General features: G+C 39.5%; 2 protein-coding genes across 3 annotated transcripts in view; both read left to right on the top strand.

The window, feature by feature from the left end:
* The first annotated feature begins 3,630 nt into the window (after positions 1 to 3,630).
* The window catches only part of Poln (DNA polymerase nu), a 137,932-nt gene continuing 117,126 nt past the window's right edge, over positions 3,631 to 24,436 (top strand). The window contains exons 1-2 of the mRNA XM_020177295.2: positions 3,631 to 3,761; positions 17,402 to 17,544. Coding sequence (XP_020032884.2) covers positions 17,412 to 17,544 — 133 coding nt within the window. The 5' untranslated portion in view covers positions 3,631 to 3,761; positions 17,402 to 17,411. The remainder of the gene's footprint in view (positions 3,762 to 17,401; positions 17,545 to 24,436) is intronic.
* On the top strand, positions 3,633 to 15,059 carry Haus3 (HAUS augmin like complex subunit 3). 2 transcript variants are annotated; one of them, XM_020177289.2, is made up of 5 exons: positions 3,633 to 3,761; positions 4,236 to 5,207; positions 6,358 to 6,797; positions 8,911 to 9,139; positions 14,736 to 15,059. In XM_020177289.2, the coding sequence occupies exons 2-5, from the start codon at positions 4,299 to 4,301 to the stop codon at positions 14,967 to 14,969; spliced, it is 1,812 nt and encodes a 603-aa protein (XP_020032878.2). In that variant the 5' UTR covers positions 3,633 to 3,761; positions 4,236 to 4,298; the 3' UTR covers positions 14,970 to 15,059. The 2 variants fall into 2 exon arrangements, with proteins under 2 accessions (XP_020032878.2, XP_073898847.1); XM_074042746.1 differs by having other exon boundaries at positions 3,636 to 3,761; positions 4,161 to 5,207.

Genomic DNA, 24,436 nt, shown 5'->3' on the forward strand with positions numbered 1-24,436 from the left:
TGAGATTACTGCCACACAGATCAGCTGCTGGGCTAATCTGGGCTGATTGCTGGCAGGGCCTTTTCACAGAGCTCCTTCCTCCTTTCCTAATCCCTAGCCAAGGTAGGGACACACCTGCCCCACAGGACCTTTCCAGCATGGAAATGGGCTGTGCGTCTTCCCTGGGGAGGGAGCTGCCAGTGCTCTCAGCTGGCCTTCCTCACTGCCTCAGCCCCCTCAAAATGCCAGAGGCCCTTACCAGCGCCCCTCCCCTGGGCTCTTCAGGTTCCCAAGCTCGACAGCCTTCTTGAACCCGCTCCTTTTGGCTCTAAAGACTCCACCAACACTGTGGTGACCCCGTTCCTGGTGGTGCTGATCCAAACTTGTTCCTGAGTTTGGGGACTGAGTTTTCACCTTTGTCACTTGAATGTCAAGATGATGGAAAACAGTCTTCTCCAACCCCATGGTCTAAGGCAAACCTTCTGTTCTTTTCTGGAGGAACAGGAAGAATAGGAAGTAGTGCTATTTTGTCAGTCTCCCAGACCACACCTTCCTGGCCAGGAGCTTCCAGGGTTCTCTGCCAGCTCCCAGGGCTCCCTGTGCCCTTCCAAATTCCTTGTTACCCTGTGCCAGCTGTCCCCTCCACCTTTTGTCACTTTTGTTACTGCAAACTCAAGCTTCTAACACACTGAGAATGTTACTCCCCTGCTTAAAAATGCCCCCTCCCTCCTCATTACCTGGAAAACAGTCCCACCACCGCCACTGAAAACCACATCCAAAACCAATTTCTAACATCACACTCTCTGCAAAGTTTAAAAATAACCTCAGAAAACAGCATCCAGAACCTTTTAATATTATTATTAGGAAAAAAAAAAAAAAAGCTTGTGCCAGGAGGGAGAAAAGGCAAATAGCAAAAACACTCATTCTCACAGTCCTGAGTTCAGGTCTGGTTACTTCATTATATTCTTGCAGGGTTCCTGAGGGAGAATTAGCTCTTAGGTTCCTTTTATCTTTCATCCCCACTGAAATCCCAACTGATTTTGATTGGAAGAAAGTGAGCTTGTCTTGGAAATAAGTGTAATGTAATTGCTACTGTTTGTCATTTGTACTCCAGAGGCTAAAACTGTTGCAATTTTTACTCTATATTTTTATGGCTTTTTATGGCCTCACAAACACCTTTCAAACAAATAACTGTGGCCAGCAACCCAAAATTGGATGGAGAGTTTGTGGGCCAGGAAACCACCCAGGAGTCACTAAGAAAAGTGTGTGTCCAGAAAGGCTTCCTAAGCTATGGATTGTGCCTCCTGCTCTGATGGAGCTCCTTCTGTGAAGTAGTCCCTTGTCTTTCTGGTATCTTTAATTCTATATCCTCTGAGTTTCTCCTAACAGTCTATAAATATCCACAAGTTCCTCCCACTTTAAAACAAAACAAAACAAAACCAAAATCCTCTGGGTCAGTCCTGCATTCCCACCCCCTCATCTTGTGTCATCTCTCTGTCTCTTTCTCTCTTCCCCTCCCTTTTCTCCCCCTTTATTTTCCTTCCTTTTTCTCCCTCTCTCTGTCTTTGCCTCCTCAGCAAAATTTCTTGAAGGTCTGGACTGCACAGCCTCTACTTCCTCTGGCCAAACCCAGCTAACTTCAGCTCCCTGCTGTGCCCCACCTCCAACTCAAACTGAATTTGAACATTAATTTTTCTCTCCTTAAAAACATTAAGAAAAAAGATCCAAGCCTGGCATGGTGGATCCCAGCACTCAGGAGGCTGAGGCAGAAGGATCTCAAGTTTAAGGCCAGCCTGGGATACATACCAAGTCCCTGTCCCAAGGAAGAAGAAAAGAAGGGAAGGGGAGGGGAGGGGAGAAGAGAAGAGGAAAAGTGATCAGAAAGAATTCTACTTAGTCTCATAGTCACATTAGACTAGAACATTGTCTAATGGGCCACCTTAGCAGAGTGGAAGAGTACTATTTACTAATGACTAAAACCCACACCTTGTAAACCTGTATGTTAACTTTAGAGAAGATTGGTAAATTGCACCGAATTTTGTCCCGTAGAAATAAAGTATAACCAATACAACTGATACCCCAAAGGTCTGGTTTCCCTGGATCAGATGAGCATCAACCAGATTTGCGTCAAATTTAGCAACTTTGTTTCAGCATTCATTCTTCCATTGACTGCCTGTGTGGTTTCTGGCGTCCTCCTTAGAGAGCACGTCTGTCCTCCTGAGTTAAACACACGCAGCCATTCCATGCTTTACACGCATCATGTTTTAACGGTTTGCAAATGGGATTGTGGAGGAAGTCGTTTCTGTTCGAAGGACAGCGAGGGCTTGGGAGTTAAGTCCTTTTGCAAAACAATGCTCATTGTAGAAGACTGTACAGCCCGCAATCGCTAACCCCGCAAACGAGCCAGGCACTGCTGGACTGGGCGCGCGGCCTCGGTGGCCTGGTGAGCGACCCTATTAGGGACACACGCTGACTCCCAGAGGAAAGACAGGCTGGGGTCGGTCGGACTGTCAGGCCGCAGGCTTTCTTTACCGTAGGACCAGGATTTGGGGTTCGGTGGGCAGAAACATTCATTCGTGAGACTGGACGCAGAACTCAAAGCAGACCGCACTCCACAGAGCTGCGCAGGATCCCCGCAGGACGCTGGCCGCTGGCCCGGGGGGCGGGGCGGAGTGGGGGCCGGGTCTCTGGAGAGAGAGCCAATCAGTACACTTCTGCAGGATGCCGGGCGGCGGGCCGGGGGCGGAGACAAGGGCGGGGTCTCCGGCGGGAAAGCCAATCATTTCGCTCTGGTGGAGGGATGCTGGCCCCGGAAACAGGCAACGCTGTTCCCACCCTCCCCCAGGTCTGCCCCGTCTGCCCCGCCCTCTTCCATGCCACGCCTGCGCAGTTAATCCCGCGACACCGCCCTGGCCTTCTGCGCACGCGCACATCCGGACGCTCCCGTGAGGCTCTGCGAAGTGCGCTGTTGGCGGCATCTCTGGAGGAAGACGACCGGAAGCTGCTTGAGGTGAAGGGCTGGCATCTTGGTGCTGGGCTTCGCGGCTCTGGGGTTGTGGGAGCGGCGGCGACTTCCCTTTCTTTGCCCTCCTGCGGTGGGTTGGGGAGAGAAGCTTTGGCTTTGGGGGCGGGGAGTGGGGCAATGAATAGGGGCCCAGGGGCGGAGGATGGAGCCCAGTCACCAACCACTGCCAGCTTGGTGGGATTTTTTTATTTTTTATTTTTTGGCGGTACTGGGATTTGAACTTCGTGCTTCCCGCCTGCGAGGCATTGAACCACGCCTCCAGCCCTTTTTGCTCGGTTGTTTTGGAGCCAGGGTCTCGCTCTTTGCCTGGGCGGCCTGGATCACAATTCTATTTATGCTTCCCGTTGTAGCCGGAATGACGGACACGCCCCATCGCGCCCTGCTATTGCTTGAGATGGGGTCTTGGGAGCTGCCTGGCCTCGTGGGCCTCGAACCGCGATCCTCCCGATCTCTGCCTCCCCAGTAGCCGGACACAGCCAGGCTTTTTTTTTTTTTTTTATAATAACGATTTGGTGGCCCTCATGAATGTGTTTTATTAAAGAGCACAAGTGTCAAAACGGGATCAAAATAAAACAATGCAGAGAATGCCCTCAGATTGTCAGATGTCTCGTGGATCCTTAATCTGCAGGAGCTGTCATTGTCACCTTGGCGACCTTAAATCGTGGGCCATTCAGCACCTGTTGAGCATAACAGGTGGGCAGTTCTGAAGCCTGAAGCCTGATTTTGAGTCTTGGGAGCTTGGTGAATGCTAATTGAGGTACATATTTGATTTATTTGATTCTTTGTAAAAACAAAAACAAAAGGTTTTCTTTAATGATTCCCATTTTCTTACTAGGAAGGGAAGGGGAAAGAGGCTGGTTAGCCACATGGTGGCTTGGGTTTGTTTGGATCCATTACTTTGAGTTTCAAAAAAGCTTGTTCTATACTGTATTTTAAGCCATTTTATCTTTGGAAAAAATAAGATTTTATTGTTAGATTTTTGTTACTGTTGCAGTTCCCTAAGAAATACTCTAAATGTTTTTGCACCAAGCATGGCAGCTACAACTACCATTCAGTTCATTCACTCCCAAATATGTGACATTTACCTGTATTTTCCTTTTAAAAACACATTCGTCTTATTTGTGGTCTAATACTTGTTTTCTCTCCCCACCCCCAGGAGGAATCATAGATTCTAAACAATTATTTCCTTCTGTATGGACTTAATGTAAAAATTAGTTTTGTTTCTATTTAGATTTTTTTTCTAAAAATCAGCACTACAAATCTGTAGCAGATACAAAACACTGATAATTGAGCCATGAATTGTGGAAATGAGTTTGTGGAAACATTAAAAACCATTGGTTATCCCAAAGCCGATACTCTTAATGGAGAAGACTTTGACTGGCTGTTTGAGACTGTTGAAGATGAATCATTTTTGAAATGGTTTTGCGGGACTGTGAATGAACAGAATATATTGTCTGAAAAAGAATTGGAAGCTTTTAGTATTCTTCAAAGATCAGGCAAGCCTATCCTAGAAGGGTCAGCTTTGGATGAAGTTCTTAAAACTTGTAAAGCTTTTGATTTGAAGACACCTAGACTGGATGACCAAGAGCTAGAGAAATTAGAGGATGAGGTTCAAACTCTGCAGAAATTAAAGAATCTAAAAATTCAGCGACGTAATAAATGCCAGTTGATGGCTTCGGTAACTAGCCACAAATCTCTGAGGTTAAATGCTAAACAGGAAGAGGCCACTAAAAAGCTGAAGCAGAGCCAAGGAATTCTAAATGCCATGAACACTAAGCTCAATAATGAACTTAAGGCTATTACTGATGGAGTTGATAAATTGATGGTATTCTTCAGACATTCTAATTCAGGTGAAGGGACAAATCCAATGGTATTTTTATCTCAACTTTCCTTGGAAAAATATCTAAGCCAAGAAGAGAAAAGCACAGCAGCATTAACCTTGTATTCCAAAAAGCACTTTTTTCAGGGTATACATGAAGTTGTTGAAAGTTCAAATGAAGAAAACTTTCAACTTTTAGATATACAAGCACCATCTATTTGTGATAATCAAGAAATTCTTGAGGAGAGACGACTAGAGATGGCTAGGCTGCAGCTAGCATATATCTGTGCTCAGCATCAGTTAATTCATTTGAAGGCAACTAATTCAAGCATGAAGTCAAGTATACAATGGACGGAAGAGAATCTTCGTGGCCTAACCAGCAAGGTAAACACAAATGACACTGGACTCATTGCAGTTGTCAGGAATGCAGGATTTAATGTTCTATTAGAGTACATTGTAAAGGGGGATTTATGGGACGGGGAGAGGGTTGAGGGGGCGATAGGATGGATGTGATCTAACCAATGTACAATATAAGCCTAATTGGAATTGTCACTATGAATCTTCCCCACCCCCCGTATAACAAATATAGCCTAATAATTTTTTTATGATTATAAGTACATAAACAATTACAATTTTTAATTTTTCTCTTTGTTCAGTACTTACATGTGATAACATCTCAGTGTTTCATACAAATAGACCCTCATATTAATGGAAGGCAGAAGTAGCAATTATAACTCCAACCACATTATATAGTTTATTTTAAACAAAATGTCTTAACTTGCATTCTGAATTTGAAATTTGTGTTACTTCAGATATAGACTAAACTGGAATTTCCTTTTTATGATAGATGACAGAGACTTAATTGCTTGATTATTGGTATTCTGCCTTGTTTGCTCTGCCCAGAGCATGGTGCTAATAAAGTCCAACTCCAAGTTCAGTGGACTGAATCCCTGTTTTCTTGTTGAGAATGTATAAATGTATTGCAGGTGTCCATCTGCACTCTTGGGAAGGTTCCTTTCTTATTAACATAACCATTAGATTATTGAGTAAAAATGTAACTTTTCTGAATCTTAATACCTGCACCAAGTTAGTTACTATAACTAACAAAAATTTAATACTGAAGGAAGTCCTATAATTCTGTGTACTACGATCAAGTAATGGCCTAGTAGACTACTTACCAAAATAGTTTTGAGACGTTAAATATCATTCATTCACTTTCATTGAGTAATAATGTGTTATGATTGAGTAAAACAAGCATGGCAAGATCTGTTTTTGCAGCCATTGCTGTGTGTGTGTGTGTGTGTGTGGGCACCTACATATGTAGCACTAAAGTTGAGTAATTCATACTGGGTTACTCTTGATTTAGTCCTTATTTTTCCTTTTTAAATTGTAATTTAGTTGGCTTGTGCTAATAGGAAATTAGTTTTTATTCATTGAGCATATTATCTGACCATCTAAAACAGAAGTAAAAATCATTTAAAACCTGTTCTAAGTTTAAACCTGCAGTTTGAAATGTAAATGGTTTTCTTTGTAGGCAATTGACAAAGAAAATTTGGATGCTAAAATTTCTAGCTTGAACAGTGAGATTCTGAAACTTGAAGAACAGATCACTCATATGAAAGACAAAAGTTTGCCTGCTGTGGTAAAAGAGAATGCCCAGCTATTGAATATGCCAGTTGTAAAAGGAGATTTTGATCTTCAGATTGCTAAACAAGATTACTATACAGAAAGACAAGAGTTAGTTTTAAATCAATTGATAAAGCAAAAGGCATCATTTGAACTTGTACAGTTGTCATATGAAATTGAATTGAGGAAACATTGGGACATATACTGGCAGCTTGAAAATTTGGTTCAAGAACTTAGTCAAAGGAACACAGTGCTCTGCCAGCGATTAGAAATGTTAGCTGATCCATCAGTATGTCAGCAGATAAATCCAAGGAATACCATTGATACCAAAGATTATTCTACTCATCGGTATGTATGTTTTATTGCTTCCTTACTATTTTTTTTCTTTTCTTTTTGTGAAATACTAAAGAGAGTTTGAATTGAAATTGTATGAGTTTAAAAAAATTATTTGTACACCAGTTTTGGCCTTTCTGTTCTCTTCTGCTTTTCCTTTTTATTTTTTTGCTCCCCTTCCATTCACATTAGGTCTGAACGTAGCTACTTTAGAAAAGAAGTCAATGGGTTGGAAGAAATGGATAGATAAAAGATTTTACTCCCCTTTAGGCACTATTATTTAGATTTGGGGCAGGAAATTTGAATACAGCTTTGTATAGTAGGTACTGCTGGGCATGGGACTGACTGCATTGGAGAAGGTGGCAGTAGCGGGTGGAAGTCTTCATTCCTCTGGTCATGTAGGTCGTTAAGAGTGAATACTAGCTCCTAAGCCTTTTCTGAGTATCTAAATAATTGATGGTACCAGGATCCTGAAATGAGAGGGCTAAAGCCATAAACTTAAAAAAATCTGTATCCTAAGGTGGGTATATTGGTACTTACCTGTAATCCTAGTACTCGAGAGACTGGGGCAGGAAGATCTGCAGCTTGAAGCCAGCCCGCATTGCAGGCCAGTCTGGGTTGCATAATGAAACCTTACATTTTTTTTAAAAAAAGTCTTTATCCTGACTTTTCTCAGGACTAGAGTAAAATAACCTGTTTTCTTACTATTAAATGAGCAACTTGCACTGGGCTGCCTCATTGCACAACTTCAGGGAGGTATCATCATGTTCTATGTAAACTGACACCTCACTGAATTGTGTAGTTTCATTCACATAACCATAGTAGGCAGCCTTGGACTTCAATGCATTTTGTAAAGCCTATTACGACTTGGTAAAAAGTATAAGTAAATGCATATATGTATATATTAGTGTGTGTATACACACACTGGTTATAAGAAAGAGAACATCCTTTTTGTCAGATGTGTGAAAGATGTTGCCTTAGGTTTTTTCATTTGTCCTATAGGCTGATGGATTTCTCTGTTATTAGTGATTGAAGTATAAGGTGATCTCATGGACCATCAAGATTTTATATTACCAATCAAGACTGGCTACCTAAGATGGACAAGATTGGAGTAGCCAAAGTTTGATATTACAGCCATTCATAATAGCTCCTTATTGTTTACATCCTACATTTTTACGTTTTTAGTTTTTTTCTTTTAATGCAACCACAGTCCTGTAAAATAGGTATTAGGATACCAAAATTAAGAGTTCATTTGCCTTCAGTCTTACATGACTGAGAACTCAGATGTAGGTCTTCTGTTCAAGTTCATTGCTGTTTCTGCTACATCATAGATGTATTTTATGAAAGAAGTGTTTTCTTGGGAGGTATTACTAAGTCACACTTTGAAGTAGGTGAATGGCAGTTAAAGTCAAGAAGAATTTTTAATTTAAGTCTTGGAAGATGGAATTCTTTTATGTCTTTTTTTTTTTTTTTTCAGTATTGGGGATTAAACTCAGGTCCTCCTCATGCTTGCTCACACTTGAGCCATGCTGCCAACCCTTTTTACATTGGTTATTTTTGAGGTAGAGTCTCACTTTATGCCTGAGCCAGCCCAGACTAAGATCCTCCTATATGTGCTTCCCGCATATAGCTGGGTTGACAAGTGCATACCACCATACCCAGCCATTGGCTGAGATGGGGTTTCATGAATTTTTTACCTGGGCTGGACTCAAAACTCAATCCTCTCAATCTCCTCCTGCCAAGTAGCTAAGATTACAGGCTTGAGCCACCAAATCCACTACACAACCCCCCCCCCGCCCCTCCCCCCCACACTTTTTTTTTTTTGCTTTTAGAGAGCATCTTGCTGGTCTCAAACTTGTTATTTGTTATGTAGCCAAGACTGACCTTGAACTTGCAATCTTCCTGCCTAGCCTTCTGAGTCCTGTGATAACAAGCATGCACTCCTATGCCCAAATTCATATTTCAGTACTGAAATACTATTATAGCTGAAATGGTTTCAGTTGCTTGATTTTGGAAGCACACCATATTTTTTTGTTGTTGCTTAGCTATCACACAAATGCAGTAGATTGTAATTTTGAAAACTACTAACGAGAATATTTCCCTGTAATTTTTCTGTTTTACATTTTAGGCTTTATCAACTTTTAGCAGGAGACAGTAAGAAAAAAGAATTGTTTATAACTCTTGGAAACTTGGAGGAAGTGGCTGAGAAATTGAAGCGGGATGTTTCTCTAGAACAAGATCAGTTGGCAGTATCTGCTCAGGAACATTTTTCCTTTCTGTCCAAAGTGAATAAGGATGTGGACATGCTTTGTGATGCTTTGTATCAAGGAGGGAATCAGCTCTTGCTTAGTGATCAGGTGAGGGTTTCAATGTATTAAAAATGCTTTAAAAATAACACTTGTTATAAAAGATACAAAATAAGATATTAACATGAGAAAAATTCTCCATTCCATTACCCTAACACAAAATTTATTTTTTATATCTCCTAATTTTAATTCATATCTAAATATATTTTTCAGATATTTTTTATTGTTACTACAGAATTTAAAAATTTATAAAATTTGCAGGCACAGTAAAGATATGTAATGTTGATGCTGTGTTAGAAAGAAATTAGAACTACTCCTGTATGTTTTTACTCATTTTAGCAAACAGAGGATTGCCCTTTTATCTTTTAAAAACCTTTGTGTACACTTACTAATACATGTTCCTCCTAATAGAATTCTCTCCCTTCTTCAAGGAGTAACTACTGTGCTTCATTTTGCTTACCATTTGCTTGCCTTTATTTATAGTTTTAGTACATGTGTGTATTCCTAAATTACATATTTAGCTTTATCTGCTTTTAACTTTATCATGTGGTATTGTATGCTTTAACAACTTGTTTCTCAGCATTGTTTTTGAAACTTGTCCATGTGGATGCATATAATGCTATAGTTCATTCATAGTTTTCTATATAGTTAGTATTCCATTATATGAAATTTCATAATTTTCTGTTCCGTGGACATATAAGTTACTTCAAGTTTTCACTGTAAATTGTACTGCTGTGGATAGTCTCTGTATTATTTATTTTGGGATAGTGGTGACCAAATACCTGACAGAAATAAAGGAGAGAACACTTATTTTAGCTCAGTTTCTGAGGATTCAGCCCATGGTCACTTGACCCCATTGACTGGGCATAATATCATAGCTGTGGGAGTGCGTGGCTGAGGAGGCCCTCGCCTTCTGGCAGACAGGGAGCAGAGAGAGGAAGGGAAGCAGAGAGAGAGAGACAGGAAGGGCCTAGGAACAAGATACTCCCATGAACCTGTCCTCAGTGACCTACTTCCTCCAGCTAAGTCCTACCTCCTAACATTTTCAGAATCTCCCAAAATAGCAGCACCAGCTGGGAACCAAGCATTCAACACAGGAGCCTGTGGGCGGTATTTCACGTCAAACCCTAACCATATTGTTGCATGCCCACGGTTGCATATTTGCAAGAGCATTTGGTATACCCACGTACACATACGTAGGAGTGAAATTGTTGGATTGCACGGTATGCATATACTCAGTTTCACAGGTGCAGGTTTAGTTCCTTATTTGAAATGCTTGCGACCAGAAGTGTTTCAGATTCATATTTCACAGTTCTTTGGATATTAGTATATTTGCATAAAATTTACCGGTTGTCGTTGGAGGCCTGGCTCAAGTGGTAGTGCGCCTGCCTTGCATGCTTGAAGTCCTGGGTTCAAAGTCCAGTGCTGCCAAAAAAATAAATAAATAAATACAATTTATTGGTTGAGCATCCCCGATCTGAAAATCTGAACCAAAACTTTATTTTAATTTTTCCGTTGTTTTTTGGTTATTGAACCAAATCCAGCATGATGCTTAAAATGTTTTCATTTTGAGTTGTCAGGTTAGGGATGCTCAACCTGTATATTAAATTATTGCCCAAAGTGGTTGTACCATACTGCACCAGCAGTGTCTTTAAAAATACTGTTTATTTATTTATATCATTTTCATCATATAGTATTGTTTGATTTATAAATTTCTGCCAATCTTGTGGGTATAAAATGATGTTCAGTTAGGGTTGTAATTTGTATTTTCCCATATTTTTTTTCTCTTTTTTGTGGTACTGGGGATCAAACCCAGGGCCTCATGCATGCTAAACAAGCACTAAACCACAGAGATATATCCTCTGCACTATATTTCCCAATTATCAGGGAGGTTGAGTCTCCCTTTTTCTTGTTTATTGGCCATCTTTTTCTGAGAAATTCTTGTTCATCTCCTTTGCTTATTCTTTAGGTTCTTACAGAATTATTCATAGGCATTCTTTACGTATTTTAATGCCAGTCTATTGTTAATCATATATGTGAAATATATTTGTGGTTTATCTTTTTCACTTTCTCTTTCTCTGTCTCTGTCTCTGTCTCTCACTCCCTCCTTCCTCACAGTAAGTACTGAAGATTGAACTCAGGACCTTGTGCTTGCTATGCAAGCCTTCTGCCACTTGACTCACAGCCACAGTCCTTTGTGCTTTAGTTTCTTTTTTCAGGCAGGGTGTCTAGTTTTTTCCCAGCCAGCTGCAGATCACAATTATCCTATCTCTCCTGAGTAACTGGAATTATAGGCATGCACCACCACACCATTCTAAAAAAAAAAAATTACAAATTAAAAGGATTTTAATACAGCACTTAACATTCTTCTGGTTTGCCCTTTTTTATTTTATACCTATGATTTGTTAAGGTTTGTCCTTAACATCAATATGACAGTCTCTTTTATTTTATTCTTAAGGTTATGCTGTTCAACTTTAGTTCTTTAATCTACCAGGAGTTTTTTTTTATATATGACTGGCTTATTCCACTTTGTGTAATGTTTTCAAGGCTCATGTCTATTGTAGCATGTGTGAAAGTTTTTGCTTTTTACAACTGAATAATATTCCTTGAATATGTGTACTATACATTGTTGATCCATCTGATGATAGCATTTGGATTTTTCCGTGTTTTCACTGTTGTGAAAAATGCTGCTGTGAACATAGGTGTACAAGGATCTGTTGAATCCCTGCTTTCGTTTCTTTTGGGTATATACCTAGGAGTGGCATTGCTTGAATGTGGCAATTTGATATTTAACTTTTTGAGGAATTACTTTTTCTGTTGCAGCTATACCATTATGCATTTTTATCAACAATGCATAAGGGTTCACATCCTCACCAACATTTATTTTCTGTTGTTTTTTAGATAGTAGCCACCCTAATGTGTATGAAGTGGTATCACTAATTAACTTTTTAAAAGACTTTCCATTTCTTGTTTTAGCTTCTTGATCTGTGAGATTTTTGTGTCAACTCTCTGTTACTGTGGTGGATTTGACATTTTCTTCACATAGTTTTGTCAATTTTCTCTTTATGTATTTTGAGTCCATTTTATAAGTTATATCCAAATTTAAAATTTTGGTGAATAATTCATTACCCGAGTGGATTTAAATTAACCCTCTCTATTCCTTTAATGCTTTTTGTCTTGATACTAATGCTTTTTGGCCTGATTCTAATATGTCATCTTTCTTTAGGTTAATAGTTGCAGGACTTTTTAAATTCTTTTCACTGTGTTATCTATTTTAATTTCAATCTCTAAGTAGTTTCCTTAATTTTTAGTGTTATAGTACTTTAGTACTCTATTTTGGTTATTTTGGTCCACCATTTTAGTTATGTTCATGGTCTTTATCTTTTTGTTTTTGTTTGTTTTTAATTAGCATTGTGTATATAGCATTTTATTGTTGGATACTTTTTTTTTTGCTGTCCTAGTGTTTGAACTCAGAGCTTTAATGCTTGGTAGGCAGGTGCTCTACCACTTGAGCCTTGCCTCCAGCCCTGTTGGATACTGTCATTTAGATTTATTTTTGGTGGTAGGATCACTAGAGTTTCTGGAGATACATACCTTTTTTGACCTTTGATACTGCTATATTCCTTTCTTAAGGAATTGTATCTATTTATGTCACCAGCACTATTTTAAGTGTCTAGTAGACACCATTGATCATACAATATGCCATCACTTTATGAATGACTAAGAACGAAAAAACTTCTAGTGAAACTGACATGCTTTCTTATCGAGAATTTTAAAAAATTTTTCATATTTATTAGAAAGGCTTTTTTAGGTATAGGTAGGTTTTTATTATATCATTCGGGTATACATTAAAAGGGATAAATAAACCAATTAAAACGGTTAGGGTGTTTATTCCTAAAGCTTCACATTCAACTTAGAATTCCTCTAACTTATTTTTTGGATCACAGTTCACTGTATTTTTCTACACTGTACATCAAGAGTGTTGGTGAGATCACAAGTTCTTTCTCATCCATGGAACCTAGACCTAAATGCTGCTGCTGATGATAATAATGGGGCAGGAATGTATATGAGGGGTCACTGGGGGGGCCAGTGGGAGAGAGGAGGGGTGGAGAGGATAGAAGTACACTACATACATGCACATGAAAATATAATGGAGGAGTGAAATTGTTCAAGGTATACCGTACACACATATGCCGTTATCACAGTGAAATTCCCTGATATTATCAATGAATGATAATTCAAAAATAAAGTTAAAAATTGAAAAGAATGTTGGTAAGCAAACATTTCTTAGGAGTACCTGACTGAAACAATCACATGATCCTCTCAATTATAAGATGTGTTTTCATTTAGATATGCTAAGATGTGAAAATACAACCTAGGATACCTAAAATGGGGGAATTTTCTAATTATCATATTTTTAATATGTGGTACCATTAGGTATAATTAGTTAATGCTTTTCCCTAGCTCATCATGGTATAAAAATTCATGTCAGTTTTTTAGTTGCAATTTTGTTATTTATGAAGCTGAACAGTTTTTAGTATCTGTAGAAGTATTATTTTAGCACTGTAAGATCTTTAGTATTGAGATTAAAGGTAAAATTGTTATTTCTGAGGGGTTTTTTTTTGCACTACTTGGGTATGAACTCAAGGCCTGGTGCTTGCTAGGCAGCCACTCTGCCACTTAAGCCCTTTTGAAGGTACTTTGTGAAATGTGATTTAAGAAGTACTCTGTGAAACTGGCATTTATGGCAGGTCATCAGCAATCGTTCTTGAACTTGAACATTGGAGTCACCAGGGAGCCTATCAACATGAGATTCCTGGCTCTTGCAGAGATGAGTGGGTTAGTCCATATGGAGTGAGGTACGGGAATTTGTATAGCATGACAAGTTGCCCAGGTGACTGATGCTGTGAACCACCTGAACAGCTGTGGCATGTTGAGGTAGTTAAAGCTGCAGATTTCTCAGAACTTGTGGTGATACTGGGTAGAATTTTAAGAGTAGAATGCTCTGAAAACTTGGAAGATGGTTTTAAATGCTAGGAAGTGAGGAAGTTGAATTTACTAGACTCAGAGGCTCCAGCATGTCTAGGTTTTTGAACAGAATTATATGTCAGGATGGTTTTTGTTGAATGTTAGTGTATAACTCTATCTTGTAAGACAGTGTGAAAAGAAAAATGGAGATTTTTGTTGAGGTAGTAATTCTTTTTCATTGGACTTCTCTTCAAGGCTCTCTCCATATTTAACATCTATAGTAAATAGGTCAGGCTAAAAGAAAGTTTGATTAATTAAGCAATATAGACTCCATGAGACTTTGTTTATTCTTGTATCCATGGTCTCTAAAATAGTGCTTTGCACCTGGTAGGCATTTAGTAATGTTTGTTGAACACATGAACACACAGAACAGTCTCCTCTAAGGAAGTGAGAGTTTGCTTTGAATCACTTAAAATTACCTGTCAAAAGTTGTAGTTAATTCTCATAGACTCTATGAGCCTATTAGGGATTTTTATTTGCAGTTTATTGCTAAGATTGTGGGAAGTTATTAAATCACTTAGTCTTTCCTTGCAAATTATGTTTTTAAATTTATAATTACTGTTCGGAATAAAGTTCTCGTATTAAAAGAGTTCTTCTTTTCTATTTTTTCCTCTTTTAGGAATTAACAGACCACTTTTATCAAGTTGAATCTCAATTAAATAAGCTCAATCATCTTCTTGCTGATATTCTTGCTGATGTGAAGACAAAAAGACAAATTTTGGCATCTAATAAATTGCATCAAATGGAAAGAGAATTATATGTATATTTTTTAAAGAATGGAGACTATCTAAAAGATGTTGTGGAAAATTTAGAAAGTCAATCAAAGATGAAGGCTGTTGGTCTTAAAGATTAAAATTTATTGAAAACTGAGTCTACATGCTATGTTTTAATGTTTTATGTGTTAGAGGGAGACTGTCTAATAAACATGAATTTTTAAATTTAAGCTCAGTGGAACATTCATTTCATGGACTGAAGTGTTAGAGAAACTGAGCATCCCTAACCTGAAATCCAAAATGCTCCAGTCTGAAATTTTTAGTTACTTTTCTTTTTTTTTTGATGTCTGGTATTGCTGTGTAGCCCAGGCTGGCCTTCAGTGTCCTTCTGCCTCCCCCTCCCTAGTGCTGGGATTATAGGTGTATACCACCACACCCAGCCAAAATCTGAAACTTTGAGCACTGACATGGCACCACAAGTAGAAAATTGCACACAGACCTTCAGGCTGTGTGTAAAAGGTGTATATGAAACATAAATAAATTTCATGTTTAGACTTGGGTTCCATCCTCAAGATACCTCATTATGTATATGCAAATATTCCAGAATCTGAAATCTTAAAGGCTTTTGGTCCCAAGCATTTCAAATTAAACTAATTTTTTTTCTTTTCAGTTATGGGACTCGAAATCCAAGCATTTCCGATAAGGGATATTGAACCTATATCAGTGTTATGAGGGGAAAACCCCTCATCACATTTGTTCAGAATCTCAGTGCTTTCTTATGACTCAATTGTTTGCTTGATGCCAATTAGTCCTGGTAAATTTTTACTTACAGGGAAAAACATTATTATGAAATGTAAGTATTTTTAATACAGTTAAATTATTTTTTAAATAGATGTTTTCTGCTGTATTCAAAATATTTTTAGAACCTAGAGTTGGCCTTTAAAATTTTTAGACAACACAGTAGTCCCCCCTTATCTTGAGTTCCACTGTCTTAAGGATTCAGTTACCTGAGGTCCACTGTGATCTGAAAGTATTAAGTGAAAAATTCTAGAAATAGTAAATTTAAGTTGTGTGTGGTTCTACATAGTTTGATGGAGCCTCAGACTATCCCACCTGGGACGTGAGTTCCACCATACTGTTCAGCATAACTGCTGTGTACTCTACCTACCTGAAAGTCACATAGTAACCCTGGTAGTTACCGGATTAATGTAGCTATAGTTTCAGGCATCTGCTGGGGTTTAGAATGTATCCTCTGTAGGTAAGAACTACAGGGAACTAGCCAAGTCCTCTTACATTTGACCAAAGTGAAATTCTGTTGCTCAAACTGTTTCCCCTTAATTCCCTGCTGTAGACTTGAGACTGAAATGTGTTGCTTGTACCACAGAATGTCAGGACTCCACTGGCCATTTTCATTGTAGGGTTTGGGTTCTGGGGCTTAAGATTTCTGCAAGACAGTTCAATAGTACTTTGACTTTTGAGTGACTTACACATCATAAATAATGAGATTTGAAATTTAAGGTTCAAAATTATGTCAAAGTGGTTGCTTGAAGGGTTTATGATGTGCATTTTGATCTCTCAGGAGTTGTATTTAATGTGGAATGTTAGTATAGTACATGGACAATTAGAAATTAGAGTTTGAAGCAGCTTATCAAACCATATTCCATTAAATGCTTCTTGAGAGCCTACTTTCTATATGGCCAGTGTTAAATCCGCCCATATAGAGCATGTGAGCTTTATAGGGAATAGCTGCAAGAGTATTTCTTACCTGTTTTATTACAAGGAATGCCAATCTTAAAAACTACATATTTTAGGTGTTTTTTATGGACATTTTCACCTATAACAGAAAATGGGCATGCTTATGTGGCAGTAAGCTCTGTTGACTTTTGTAATTTATTGAGCAAAAACATTTTGGCCGTTATTGTATCTATTATTTAAGTTTTTATTAAGTAAGCTTTAGTGTACTAGAAATAATTTTAGCAATAAATTTCACCTAAGATTCAACTACCAGTTTCTCACTTGAGTGACTTTTTTTTTTTTTCCTTTTCTTGGAATAGAGCATTTAAGTTTTCCTTTTCTCAAATAATGTTGAAAAGTATGTCACCTGCTTTCCTGGCTTATAGTAGCAAATTAAATTAGTGCCAGATAATTTAGATGTGTGACCAGATGCTTGATCTGTAACTGTCCCATTTAGGGCCAATGGGGCTGACCAACATGAGGATGGCAGCTTGTGTGTCTTCTATAACATCAGGTTTGCATACTTGAAGATTAGTATTTCAAAACCGTGAAAATATTTTGAAGTATGTTGCTTGGTTCATAATTGGTTAACTAGAAAAAAAGTTCTTTTTCTGTTTATTGTGATTCCCCAATTAAGCCTCCTGTTTGTTTTTTGGTTTTTTTTTAAATCCTTACTATCTTATTTGTATTATGGAATGATTAAAACCTGTTTCCTGTAGTTATTAATTCAAACTTGTTAAATGAAAGTCTCAATACATAAAATTTCTAAATAATTTAATGGTGTTACTTATTTGAAATCTCAAAACTAGTATTTATCTTATGTCAATCTTACATTTAGGACTTTGAAAATGGAAAATTGTGAGGCTTATGTAGGCTTTGATCTCTGTGATACCCCACTCTCCAGTGTTGCTCAGAAGATTATGTCTGCTATGCATTCAGGTGATTTAGTGGAGTCTGAGAATTGGGGAGAGAGTGCAAAGAGTAAGTAAGATATGAATTTTTCATTTATTATCTTGAATGCTAGTTATTTTTACGACTTAAGAATTGACAGTGAAATGAGGCAGCGCGGTTACTCTGCAGAACTTTATTTTTGTAGGGATCTTTGATGCCTGCAAAGGAAACTCAGTTCCTATCTCCTTTATTCCCATGAAGTGCTGACTGAATTTCACAGTCCCTTAACCCTGTTGCTTTAAAATAATGACTTTCTTGTTTCAAGCATTTCTGTCATACATTCCCCTAGAATCTGGACCAAGTGTTTTCGAAGAGATGCTCTTTCACAGTGCCTCTTGCTTGGCTCTCAGTTCACCGAATCTGTACATGGTATTTGCCATTGCACGTGGTACATACAGAAGTGGGTTATTTATTTATTTATTTGGAGGTGCTGGCTTTAAAGTCAGGGTCTTGCACTTGCTAAGCAGGCACTCTACCATTTGAGCCACGCTCCCCCGCCTTTTTCCATTAGCTGTTTTTCGTATAGGGTCTTGCTTTGACCATCCCGGGCCACGATCCTCTTATATATGCTTCCTGCTTAGCTAGGATGACAGGCATGAGCCACTGTATCCAGCATTCATTGGTTGAGATGGGGTCTTGAGAACTTCTTTGCCCGGGTTGGCCTTGAACCATGATCCTTCCTGGCTCCACCTCCACAGTAGCTAGGATTATAGTTGTGAGCCACCGTGTCTAGCAAGAAGTGTTTTCAACGGCTACGAATGACAGTGCCATAAAGATGTGACGTATAGATGACAGACCAGTGGGGGGTGTGTATGTGTTTATGATAGCGCAACAGTGCACACTTATAAGTATGACTGAGATGTCTAACATCAGAGGGTTGTTTTGCTACTGGCAAAGCAGGCTTTATTCTAAATTTGTTTCTTTTCCTGCAGAGTAAGTTATGAGGGAGTGAAGTATTAAGTAATGAGGTAAGATGAAATAACTGAGAGTGTTGCCAACTATTAGCACAAAAGACATTAGAAACACAATTTCTTGGTTAACATATAATAGTACTTAACATTTCTTCTTTCTGTTTCTTTTTCTTAGTGGTACTAGGGTTTGAACTCAGCCTTGTACTTGCTAGGCAGGCACTCTACCACTAAAGCCACCAGCCTTTTTTGCTTTAGCTATTTTTTTTTTAAATAGTGTCTTGGGTTTATGCCCAGGCCAGCCTCAGACCACAATCCTCCTACCTACAGCCTCCCACATAGATGGAATCACAGGCATGCACCACCATACCAGAATTACTGATTGAGATGGAGTCTCACTAATTTTTTTGCCTAGGTTGGCCTCATACTGCCATCCTCCCAATCTCTGCTTCCCAGTAGCTGGGATTATAGACATGAGCCACTGCATCTAGCCAGCACTTAGCATTTTGATCTGTTCACATTCAGGCATTTGTTGCTTTTATGCCTCATTATAGTAAGAATCACTAATACATAAACCAGTAAGAATTTTTGGACTACGTATCTAGTAATTCATATGTTTTAGTGGGAACAAAAGCATAGTAAAGATAATTATTTTAACCTAAATATGTTAATTTTATCCCCTTTAAAACACTAACAAGTACTCAATACTCAGTCCACAACCAGAATTCTTACTAGGTTTTTTGGTTTTGTTTTGTTTTGTTTGTTTATTTGTTTGAGACAGGATCTCACTGTATAGCACTGGCTCTCATAGAACTTGTGATCCTCCTACCTCAGCCTCATGAGTGATGGGATTATAGATGTGTACCACAACACCTGGCTTTCCTTATATTTAAAAAATAATAGAGCAATGTTTGGTTGACAGAGTTGAAAGTCAACCAAAAACTAATAAGTTGAAAGTCACTTCAAAAACTAATAAGAATGTCTGTCATCCTAGCTACTCAGAAGACAGAGCTCAGGAGGACTGAGCTTCCAAGCTAGCCCGGGCAAGTAGTTCGGGAGACCCTATCATGAAAATACCCAGCACACAAAAACAGAGCTGGTGGAATGGCTCAGGAGGTAGAGTGCCTGCCTAGCAAGGGTGAGGCCCTGAGTTCAAAGCTCAGTACCACCAAATAAATAAATAAAACCTGATAAGCATAATGAAATTCACCCGGTGGTTCTTATTGAAAATGTGTGGTAGTTAGCCCATCTCTTTTGTCATGCTCCTCTCAAGTACCCTGTTAAAATCTTCACTTTTGTTAAGGTTAGCAAAAGATAATGGAAAAACAAGGTATTATTTTTCTGCCGGATTTGAAAAAATAGTGGAATTTTCAGAAGGATTTTGTATTGCTAAGTTACTACAAACTTACTGGCTTAAAACAACACATATATTGTTGCACAGCCTCTGCAGGGCTTCAGTCTAGATGTCAGCCAGAGATGGGTTTCATCTGAGATCGGGTGGGGAAGCATTCTCTTCTGAGACTGTGATAGGTGTTCAGGCCGAAGGCCTCCATTTCTTCCTGGTTGTTGGCCAGAAGCTGCCCTCAGATTCTTTTCATGTGGTCCTCTCCACAGGAGCCTGCAGCACGCAGCTTGCTTTTCAAAGCTAGTGGGAGAGTCTCCTGAGCAAGACTGATACTACATTCTTAATGTAACATGACCTCACCTCTTGTTACCCACTATTCAAGGGACAGGAACACCAAGAAGCAAGCATTGTGGGGCCACCTTAGGGTCATTCCTTCTCCTATTCCCATTCATTTTCTTCTTAGACAAATATGAATTAAAGTTACATTGCTGGTTGGCTATTAGTGAGTGATGCTGGACCTTGAGACTCGTTCCTGGACTCTGTCTCTCACTGAGCTGCTTTGTTATGTTTCTTATAAGAACTGTTGTAGAAGAACAATATTATAAATCAGCCTTTTATTTCTATGAGCCCATTTCATACCATATAAGTATAAAAATTGAACTCAGAAATTACTAAATATAAAGAACAAATATTTGCTTTTACAAATAGTGATTAAGGAAAACCAAACAGCATTAGACCTGGGTACTTGTCACATTGAAATCTACTTTCCTACTCTGTTAAACTGACTGAGGTGTTGCGAAACACACATTCAGTAAAGATTACACTGTTAGATTCTCTTGAGAAAAGCATACATCTTTATTTTAAAACTTTTTTGTGTGAAAAAAATCCTACAAATGCAGAAATTTAAAATACAGCATAATGGATTAATGTGAGACCATTTAAGTAAGTGCTACTCACATTGTTAGAGCTCAGGGTTTCTTGAAATCCTTTCCTTGCTCCTTGTCTGAAGTTTATGGCAACCACTTCCTAATCACAGGCGTTCTTATATTGTTCCAAAGACCCTTTTGGCAGAGCTCACTTGCTGTCTATCATGTGAGAATCCAGTATTCCCTTCTGAAGCACATGGTTGCTATACATAGCTCAGTCTCATTGCATCAGATGTGACCAAGTGGCCAGGTTCTGTCAGCAGGGCGTGAGCTTAAGTGGTATGTGCTGTTTCCAGGGTAGGCCTGAAGACAGTGGCCTGCTTCCTCTCTGACCTCCTTCCTTTTATCCGTCGGAAGCTGAATGACTCCTCTCCACTCCTGCACACAGTGTCCTAGAGGATTGTGGGGCAACATGCTGGAAGGACTCTGGGCCCCTGGGTGCTTCCTGAAGCAGCTACACCGCCAACCAAGACCTTCCACCTCAGAAAATGAGAGAAATAAACTTACTTCTTGTTCTTTATGCTATTGTGGTGTTGGCTTTTGTGTGACTGTAGCTTAGGTTTTGTTTTGATTTATGAGTTTACCTCTATCACTTTATGTGATGTTTTATACAGGTGACTAGAATAACAAAGGCATAACATAGCCCCTAAGTACCAGCTTCCTTGGACTACTACCTAGGTACCCACCCTCTTTCTCCTCTCAGGGTACCACTGACCACCCCCTACTCTGCGAAGGACAGAGCCAACTAGGTGCCTGGAGGAAGAGATCACATTCTAGACTTGGAAGGGACCCAGGAGATGGGGATTTTTTTTTTTTTTAATTCATATGTGCGTACAATGTTTGGGTCATTTCTCCCCCCTTCCCCCACCCCCTCCCTTACCCCCCCCCCGCCCCCTTCCTCTCCCTCCCACCCCCTCGCTACCGGACAGAAACTATTTTGCCCTCATCTCTAATTTTGTTGTAGAGAGAGTGTAAGCAATAATAGGAAGGAACAAGGGTTTTTGCTGGTTGAGATAAGGATAGCTATACAGGGAGTTGACTCACATTGATTTCCTGTGCGTGTGTGTTACCTTCTAGGTTAATTCTTTTTGATCTAACCTTTTCTCTAGTTCCTGGTCCCCTTCTCCTATTGTCCTCAGTTGTTTTTAAGGTATCTGCTTTAGTTTCTCTGCGTTGAAGGCAACAAATGCTAGTTAATTTTTTAGGTGTCTTACCTATCCTCACCCCTCCCTTGTGTGCTCTCGCTTTTATCATGTGCTCAAAGTCCAATCCCCTTGTTGTGTTTGCCCTTGATCTAATGTCCGCATATGAGGGAGAACATAGGATTTTTGGTCTTTTGGGCCAGGCTAACCTCACTCAGAATGATGTTCTCCAATTCGAGATGGGGATTTTTCATATAAAAATAGCCCCAAAATGTAAGTCTATCTTAACCCCAAAAAGGCTTACAAAAATAAAGCTAAAAATAACCAAAGTTCCCTTGTCTACCCTTGAAGGAGGGGAGAGGACCTGGCACTGGTATAACCTTATGGTGGGCAGCAGCCCAGGCACTGAGCCCAGGCACTGTGAGGACCAATGAGGATGTGATTGACAAGACATGCAATTACAGAACAGAAGCACCAAGCCAAAAGTTAAGAGGCCAAGGGCACAGACCCAACATGGCCCATAGTGGGCTCTACTTAACATCTACAGAGACCTCAGTGGGGTTGTCCATGGCCATGTGGAAACTTTGGTGGCTGGCTATTAGTTCTGGGGGCACAGAGCTCAGGTCTGTGATTGGAGGGCCCCTGTGGGATGTACTGCTGCAGGGACAGTATGGGAGTGGGGGAGATCATGACCACCATCATGGGATTAGTCAGGGAGAGTGAGGTCCATAGGGATGGAGTCATGGATGGGCTCAGAGGTTGGGAGCAACCCCCACTGACCCCCTGGATTGAGGAGGAACCCCAGTGCCATTCCCACCAGGTTCTCCACCCTGCCAAAGGCTGCTTCTCCACCCCCCCCCACCCCGCCCCAGGCTGGCTGGATGGCTTGGACTCACTGCCACTGCCAGACTTGGGTGAGGTCCCCCTTTATAGCTTAGCTTTTTACCTTAATTCATACACCTTTATATTCAGAATTGGTTTTTTCTGACTTAAATTTTTGTTGTCATTTTATTGTTCAGCAATGCTGGCAAAAGTGTTTGGCAGATACTGGGGGAGAATGACTTCAGGGCGGTCTGACCAGGTGCCATATATAGGATTATGCATATGATTAAGCATGAATTTGTTGGGATATAGCCAACAAATGTGTTTGTAATAGTGGCTATAGAAATTAATGTTTTTGCTGAGCACTGAGGCTCAAGCCTGTGATCCTAGCTACTTGGGTGGTGGAATTTGATAGGATCATGGTTTGAGGCCAGCCTGGTTAAAAAGTTTGGGAGACCCTATCTCAACTAATAGTTGGGCATGGTAGTGTGCCCCTAATCCCAGCTACAGTGGGAAGCATAAATAGGAGGATTGTGATCCAGGTGACCCTGAGCAAAAATGCAAGACTTTATTTGAAAAATAACAAAAGCAAAAAGAGCTAGGAGTATGGCTCAAGTGATAGAATGCCTGCCTAGCAATTACCAGACCCTGATTTCAAACCCAGTACCAGCAAAAAATAAAAAGAAATTAACATTTAACATTAGCATACATTTATTAGAATTCCTTTTTAGCTTCTTGGAGCTTACAGGAAAAGTGGTATTTTCTAGTAATAATGTATTTTTATAAGCATTACAAATTCATAAAAGATAGCTGGGCATGGGGTACACACCTGTAATTCAGCTACTCAGGAGGTATCACAGATTGGGAGGATCACAGGTGGAGGTTAGCCTGTGCAAAGAGCTCGAGATCCTGTCTGAAAAATAACCAAAACAAAAAGGGCTAGGGAATGTGGTTCAAGTGGTACAGTAGAGGCCTTGAGTTAAACTCCCCCCACCAAAGGAAAGTTCAAGACTTCTAAAGGTAAGTATTTGTTAAAATCTTGTCATTATATGAAACTCATTTTTATTTCCACTGTCTAAGTGGAAATATTTTGCAGTTTCAGGGACAGATATATAGAACTAAATGACAATAGATCTGTTACTCATTCTAATCAGGAATATGTAAGTAAACATATTATTTTTATGTCTATAAAATATAAAATCTTAGCTGGATGCTGGTGGTTCATGCCTGTAATTGCAGCTACTGGGGAGGCATAGATTAGGAAGATCATGGTTCGAAGCCAGCCAGGCAAATGGTTTGCAAGACCCTATCTGGAAAATACCCAACACAAGAAAGGGCTGGTGGAGTGGTTCAAGTGGTAGAGTGCCTGCCTAGCAAGTTTGAGACCCTGAATTCAAACCCCAGTACCACCAAAAAATAAATAAATATAAAATGTTTTTTATCCAATGAATTACCAAAACCTCTCTGAAAGGCCTTTGGTTTTAGTTCTTCCTTCCACTGCCCTCCTTCAGGCCCTTCCTCTTCATGGGGATTTTGTAATGCCTTCCTGATTGCTCTTTGCTGTCAGTTTACTGCTGTCAAAATTTTTCTTAAGCCTTTTCCACCAAAATGAACCTCGTACATTTTTATAGCAGGTATCTTACTGAGGAAAGAAAATAAAGTGTCTTTATTTCTCAAAAACAGTGGGTGTACAGGCTGAGGTATGGCTCAAGTGGTAGAGTGCTTGCCTACCAAGTGCAAGGCCCTGAATTCGAACCTCAATACTACCAAAGATGTGAG

The sequence above is a fragment of the Castor canadensis genome, chromosome 9, assembly GCF_047511655.1.
Source record: "Castor canadensis chromosome 9, mCasCan1.hap1v2, whole genome shotgun sequence".
Classification (NCBI taxonomy): Eukaryota; Metazoa; Chordata; class Mammalia; order Rodentia; family Castoridae; genus Castor; species Castor canadensis.

Bases quoted from the DNA above. Each gene is read 5' to 3' on its own strand.
- Haus3 (XM_020177289.2), top strand. From the start codon at position 4,299: ATGAATTGTGGAAATGAGTTTGTGGAAACATTAAAAACCATTGGTTAT. The intron at 6,798-8,910 runs GTATGTATGTTT...TTTACATTTTAG, and splicing joins AAAGATTATTCTACTCATCG to GCTTTATCAACTTTTAGCAG. The intron at 9,140-14,735 runs GTGAGGGTTTCA...TTCCTCTTTTAG, and splicing joins AGCTCTTGCTTAGTGATCAG to GAATTAACAGACCACTTTTA.